The sequence below is a fragment of the Polyodon spathula genome, chromosome 28 (assembly GCF_017654505.1).
Source record: "Polyodon spathula isolate WHYD16114869_AA chromosome 28, ASM1765450v1, whole genome shotgun sequence".
NCBI classification, from domain to species: domain Eukaryota; kingdom Metazoa; phylum Chordata; class Actinopteri; order Acipenseriformes; family Polyodontidae; genus Polyodon; species Polyodon spathula.
In genome coordinates, this window is record NC_054561.1 from 1740804 (window position 1) to 1748303 (window position 7500).

Here is a 7500-nt window from a genome sequence, read left to right on the forward strand (position 1 = left end):
GCCGTGCCCTCAGTTGGGCTGGCCCCCTCCCCCGGGCGTGGCGCTGGGCTCGGGTTCCCGTTTGGGTTTAAGGGTGGCGTCGGGGCTCGGCTCGAAGCTCTTGCTGTCGACGCCTGCGCTGGCCTCCCCCTCCTCCTTGGCCCCCTCGTGGGTCCGGAGGTGCTTGGTGAGGTGGTCGTTCCGCATGAAGACCCGGTTGCAGACCGTGCAGGTGAACTTCTTGGCGCCCGTGTGGGTCTGGAGGTGGCGCTGGAGCTCGTCCGAGCGGGTGAAGCGCTTGCCGCAGAAGAGCCAGTTGCAGACAAAGGGCCTGTCACCGCTGTGCCAGCGGAGGTGGGCCTTCAAGTGAGAAGTCTTGGCGTAGGCTTTGCCGCAGCCAGGGATGTGGCAGTTGTGGAGATGTTTCCTCTTGCCGTCCTCGTTGACGCAGGGCCCCAACCGTTCTGCCTCCACGCAGTTCGGGCACCGGCAGGCTGTCTGGCCGGAGCTGCGTGGCACCGACCGTCGGTGGCTCTTGGGCCTGTTGCCCACGTCCACTGGCTCCTCCAGAGGGTGGAATTCCTGCCCTGTGCTGTCCAGTTGCTTGAACCCATCCTGGGTGTAGAGGTGCTGGGTGGCTAGGGGTTGGTGGGAAGGCGGTCCGCAGAGCTGGGGTTCTGAAGCATAGGTGCCAATGGGGGGCTGCAGCCCTCCAGCCTGGGCAGAGGTCTGGAGGCCACCTTGGACGTTCTGGAGGTCCATCCAGCTTGTGGTCCCTGAATGGAGGTCCCACCAGGAGGGCACCTCTTCGGTGCTCCCACTGGGGTGGGTGGGTCTAAACCAAGCCTCATAGGGGTGGGCCATGGGCACGAGCTTGGTGAAGACTTTTGGTAGCTGAATTTTTGAGTCCCGAGAAGCCTACTTCTGTGAAACGTTTAAATTCTCCACCAGGCTTTGATCATAACATTATATCACAGCTTGGAGAGGAAGAGATCTGGTCAGGAAGAACGAGACAGAAGACTCCAATGGAGGAATTGTTCAAGTGGTCCACAAAGCAGTCAACTTCTTTCCTGTTGAAGACAGAATAAATAAAACAAACAAGATTAGGGGTTGAGATGTCTTTTCATCGCCTCTTCCTATCCGAGCCACCAGCAGTGCTGCCTTCCATGAAGAGAAGCCTTGTTTTAGCTCCTGAGATCTGGTGACATCACCGTCCTTGGCGGTATGGCTTCAGATCAGCGCATACAGCTTTTGTGTTTCTTTGAGCTTGCAGACAGGAGAACCTGTTTCTGAATCACTGCTAGACATATTGATGTACACTGAAGCATGGCAGGTTACTGTGTGAGCGTCAGTGCTACCCAGCTCCATACTGTACCTGGGGGGAACATGGGGCTGTGTCTGAGTGAGACAGGACAGGGGCACCAGGGGCAGCCCTGAGCTCCTCTCACATGGATGGACTTTACTGACCCCCCCCCCCTTGCAGCTTATCTTATCCCTCTCTAGGGGGATCAATGAAGATTAAACAAATGTTATGAAGCACACTTAGAATCAACAGGGGCTCAAGCCCAGCTGTAAGGGAAACAGTTGTGAGAGGATGTTTCCCAACTCAACCAAACCAGTTTACTCCGGAACAAGGAATTGATAAGTGGGGTACGTTCTGAGTCTGGAACATTACGGCAGGGTTTATTCTTTCTAGTTAGTTTTGTGTTCAAACCATTTCCCAGATACCCGTTTCTACCCTTTCCTTGTACACGGGGTGTGTGCTGCAGGCTGTCCTGTCAGACTACCCCCCCCCCCCCCCCCCAGCCTTTTCTCAGCCTTCATTCTTCTTCTGTTCTGTCAAATTAGACCGCCCACATGACCGCCAGGCAAATGCTTTGAAGCGCAGCTCCGAGGCCGTGCCTCATTGACCTTACAATGCTGGCACATGAGTTTTCTGGCACAGTGAAATCCTAGCACTCCTTCAAGGTCTTTGGGGGACTGCACTGTTTGAAGTGGATGGTGTTTATCTGGAGCGCTTGGATTTTACGACTTCATTACTCTGCCTTTCTTTAAAAGGGGACACCAGGGCAAAGGGTCAACTAGAAATTCTGTAAAGCGTTATCTTCAAAAGAAATAGTAAACAATAAACAAAAGCTATGATAATGGGCCCTACTCACAAAACGTTTTATTTTTAATAAAAGCCTGTTCCGAATAATGAAAACCAAAAAAAAAAAAAAAAAAAAAAAAAAAAAAAAACAAAACAAAACAAAACAAATACTTAGTTTCTACTGTTTGAGAAAAGGTCAGAAGGTTATCCAGTATAGAATGTCATTTATAACTCTTTTCAATCAAAACATTCTGTTCAGAATGTCATTTATAACTCTTTTCAATCAAAACGTTCTGTTCAGAATGTCATTTATAACTATTTTCAATCAAAACGTTCTATTCTAAAATAATAATAATAATAATAATAATAATAATAATAATAATAATAATAATAATAATAAAGTCCTTAAAAATACATTTATGTTGGGCATTTGCTGTTAATTTTCCTACAGTAGCACTGGAAATTAACTGTACTGGGCTACTTCTCTATAGAAGTGTTGTATCGCCTCCTCTTCTGCATTCCTCAAAACGGCAAGGAACGGGCTCCCTGCAAGAGCTACGAAGCAGCGATTTGTAAACGTCACGGTTTGTCTCCGTGATTCATTTAAGTGTCAGCAGCTGGCAGTAAAGCCAGTAGCGATTTCCAGTCTTCGAACTATATCAAGGGATTCACTGCCCGCGCCTCGGCATCTACAGCCGCCTCTAACCATCTCCCTCACTGGGTTAATGTATCCGGGGTGTTAAATGGAGATTACCGGTGCGCAGTGCAGGTAAGCCGGAGATGGCTTAGCGATTCTGCAATATATTTTCTGCATGTTCTTATTCACACGCCAAGTAAACGAGTCTGCTGGGATTCGGCCGATGTAACAACTTCGTGACTGGGAATTTTTATTTATTTATTTATTTTATTTTTGAAGAAGAAGAAGAAGAAGAAGAAGAAGAAGAAGAAGAAAGAAGAAGAAGAAGAAGAAGAAGAAAAATCAATCATGCCCGGTGATAAATCCTTTCAGATTTCAGGCATTATAAATACTTAAAGGAACTCAAATCGAATGGCTTGTTTAATCTAGAAGTCTTTTTCAATGTCCTGATGAGAAGACAATATTTAATAATGTAATAATTATTATTCAATAACAAAACGTTTCGACCACGAGTCTTTTTTTTTTAATATTTTAATATCTTGAGAAGACATCTAGTCAAAACATTAATCATTGAACATCAGATTTTTAATCAACGCCATTAAGTATTTAAATAGATGAGACGCTATAGGCATTATATATATATATATATATATATATATATATATAGATAAGACCTCGGTTCTCGGAGGCAGGGTGTTCTCACAGGGGGAGAAGAGACTCAAACCCGAGACCTCCCGCAGTGAAGCATAGCACCGATACCGCTGCACAAAAGGAGCCGTCTTATCGGGCTTATGTCTTCATATTTGATTGCGTCACCAACCAACCTTGGCCCCTACCACTGTGCACGCTACACACCTCTGCCAGCCTCCGATCTGCCCTCGGACTTGCTCACCAGGCTACAAGCTTCCAAAAGCATTCAGGGGTCCCTGAGTTCACCTCTAACACCAATGTAGCGAACCCAGGTTCGGGTCCCACCTCCGTCTGTGAGAAACTTCTACCTCCGGGAACCAAGATCGTTACTCTATATATATATATATATAAAGCAACTCCTCAGAAGGGAAACACAGCTGCCTCATTCCTCTCCGACTTTTCAACGTCCCAGTGATAGAAATAAGACTCTCGCTGCATAGCATGTTTGATCCATGCCTAGTGTTACTGTTTTACACACCTGAGCTTGTTACCTGTACTAGTAAAACCTGGCCTGGGTGAAACTGCGAAGCAACAGCAGTCTTGTTTCTGCAGTGTTACCGTTTTGTTCTGTTCGTCCTGTCATTAAACACGGATTTGATTACAGAGAGGGTTCTTTTGTGTTCAGTGTCAAACCTCTTTCCTGTATTCCATTCAGAGTGAATTTGACAATCACCGGGGTTAGAACAGGAGCCTGCGGTATGGGTGTGTGTCCCACGTTCTTGCGTGTTGTTAGGATATTGTTAGGAAATAAGTTCAAAACGTTTGTCTTGGTAGTTGTTTTAAGGTCAGCCTGTGTTCTCTGTAATAGAGCAGACGCACTGACAGAATTGCTTCTAGCAAATGCAGTTCATAATTGGATTTATACACCGTGAATGAAGTCGGTTTTACCCTGGAATTTATGCATACCCCCAGCCCCCCCCCCCAACACCTACTTTATTCACATTACAGAAAAAATCAAATCAAATAAAAACTAACGTTAACGTAAGTGTGATTGCTCATATTGACAACCCTTTTTTGTTGTTGTTTTTTTTTTTTTTAAGGAACGTTTTACTAAGAATGTTTATTGACATAAACAGAGGCATATAACATGGGCTTTAAAAACATTCCTTAAAACAGTAACGTTTTGTGAATGTGTTTTGGTACAGTTATGCTAATGACACTTGAGATTTGGGTTTGTGAATTTCCCCCTTATTTGTCAGAAGAAAACCAGTAAAATATATTCAATAGATTTTATTTTTCATCCACAAAAAAGTGTGACACCAAAATAAATAAATAAATAAATAAAATTCTATGAATGTATTTGCAATTTATGTCTGACGTATTTATTAGCTCGGTAACTTGAAATGAAAATACTTACTTCTGAAATTGCAACATTGATAAATTAGAAATGTGATCAGTTTCTCAGATTTGAAGGCCTCGGGTCTTCCACAGCCGCCCTTATAACGAGAGACCTCACGGTACTAGGGTTCCCTAATCTTAACCTATCTCCTATACCTGGGATCTTTTTAAAACAGGGACTTCCCAAATCTCAGCCATGTGCCATTAACACAAGGGAGTTGCCAGCACAAGATGCAGCTTACTTAAAAAAAAAAGATACAATTGTCTACGTGGAATAACATCTTTAACCGTAAAAATAGCAAGAACTTAGTTCGAATCGATCGTGTATACAGCCAAGGTGTTTCTTGCTCGTAATATTCTCACAATGGTTTAATTTGAGCTGATGTTTTTCACATGCTATCCTATGCTTTACGATATTGCTACTCTGTAAACTCAGTTTGAATGAAGTCCCGAGGCAGAATGCTCATAGTGTGTTTTAAACCTGAAACATGCTTAATTAGCTGGAAAGCACTGAAGTGTATTTTGGTAAATTCAACTTTGTTCTTTTTCCATTAGTGACATATGCAAACGGCTTTGAAAGAAGGTTATGAATGCAGCGTACAATTAAAATATATATATATATATATATATATATATATATATATATATATATATATATATATATATATATATATATATATATATATATATATATATATATTGTATATATCGTAATTGGTACGATTGAGAATTTCCTGGTAATTGGTACGACTTTTTTTGTGGCAAAAAGTTAAGTGCTACAGAGCATAAAAAAGAAAAAAGGGCAATATTAATTAATTTACAAAAAAAAAAAACATACATTGACAAAGCATGCAAAAAAACCCCACAGATCCTGAAAAAAAGCTTTCGCTTACCTATTAGCTTCTGCTCTTAACTTGTCAAGTGATGTTCTTTAAACTTTTTAAAACAACGAAGCACAGTGACACAGTGGAGCGATACAAAAAACAAAACTAAACAAAAAAAAAAAAACACAGGTGAAGACTCCTGGTGTATCCGGTGATCTGAGTCTGCGATCCGGTGATCCTTATCCACAGTCTCTCATACAGTCCAATAGAGGAGGGCGACTGACAGCGTGCTTTCCCCGCGTCTGTGTTCTTGAAAGTTCTGCCTGTGGCTCCTATACTGCTTTCATCACCTGCTCTCCGTACCTTTTCCCTTCAGAGTGACTCCTCCCACTTGTCTGGGTTTAACCCTTCCAGGTGCAATTATACCTGGGTAATTAGACTGGAGCATTTCTACCAGACAATCCTGAGCCGTCAGCTACCCGAAGTCTAAAATTATTTCATCTTCTGTTTCACTTAGAAGTGGAGTCGTTTTAAAAGGCTTGTGGTTTATATGGGTGAATGAATGCATGTATGTCTGTATGTCTGTATGTCTGTATATGTACAGTAGGTTTATGTACCGATTAAATTAGACAATCGCTCATTTGCCTATTTTGACAAAGATTTCCAGTGACAGCGGTTTGATTTCATACGCACAACAAATCAAAAGTACAGAAGCAACGGGATGTTCTAATACATGAGCGCACTGTGCGTATTTCTATTCGTATTATTAATGTTATGAATATGGTTATAATGTGAGTGCTTTATTGTCTATACATTTTTTTTTTTAATTAACCCCCTTTGCTATGATTTTTTAATTTTATTTATACATTTCTAGATTTTTTAGAATAGTTTTAAATGAAGAATAAGTTGCCCTCATAAAAATCATATACGCATTATAAAATATGCATTATTAAATAGATGTATAGAAAACGGATAGGAAATTCCACAATTACGCATATATTGATGGAAGGGGATACAATTAAATAGCAATACTAGTTTATATTTTATGTACTATTTACTAATGGGATCCTATCTATCCATCTATCCATCTATCTATCCATCTCTCTATCTATCTATCTCTCTATCTATCTATCTCTCTATCTATCTCTCTATCTATCTATCTATCTATCTATCTATCTATCTATCTATCTATCTATCTATCTATCTATCTCTCTATCTCTCTATCTCTCTATCTATCTATCTATCTATCTCTCTATCTCTCTATCTATCAATCTATCAATCTATCAATCTATCTCTCTATCTATCTATCTATCTATCTCTCCTGAAGCGCACAAACTATTCTGGTCTCCTAAGTAGAATAGAGAACGGTAAGCCAGTTTTGCTTTGAGTTTTATTACAGTAAGAAAAACAAAAAAACAACAACAAAAAAAAAAAAAACCGCCCACTTGTAAAGTTTGTCACGGTCTGATACCAGCCTCACAATGCTACAATAGTTACAAGTCATGTCTAATCAGGCCTTAAATCAATAAACATAATTTTGAGTCCAAGAGTGTCTTTGCCAGACGGAATTGTTTCCTTAGTTGGAAATACTTTTTCAGGTTTTAGGAAACCTTTGATGTGATTCTATAAACTCACCAACAGCTAAGGAGAGAAAAAAAAAAATAGATCTCAATTTAAAAACAAACAACGCTTTTCTGTAATGAAACATATTTCATACATAGGCACCGTACCCTATATATGTACAGCTGTATGGCCAAAAATCTCACATTAATAGAATGGATTCATTTTGCTGAGTGAAACCTGATGGATAATGTTCCGTTAACATATTCTACTGCTGCGTGTATCTTGTGTTTGATTTTACTCTTAAAGGTATCTGTACTCACGTTTTTTTTTTTTTTTTTTTGGTAATTGAATATGAAATCGTTTTGATCTATGTATTGTTT

The 7500-nt window shown here is 40.8% G+C and overlaps 1 protein-coding gene across 1 annotated transcript; it reads right to left on the reverse strand.

Annotated features, from left to right (window-relative positions):
* Window positions 1-6: 6 nt before the first annotated feature.
* Window positions 7-5879, reverse strand: sp6 (Sp6 transcription factor). The gene is made up of 2 exons (XM_041231421.1): window positions 5627-5879; window positions 7-1049 (listed from the first exon to the last, which is right to left on the reverse strand). The coding sequence occupies exon 2, from the start codon at window positions 841-843 to the stop codon at window positions 10-12; it is 834 nt and encodes a 277-aa protein (XP_041087355.1). The 5' UTR covers window positions 844-1049; window positions 5627-5879; the 3' UTR covers window positions 7-9.
* Between the last annotated feature and the right edge of the window lie 1621 nt (window positions 5880-7500).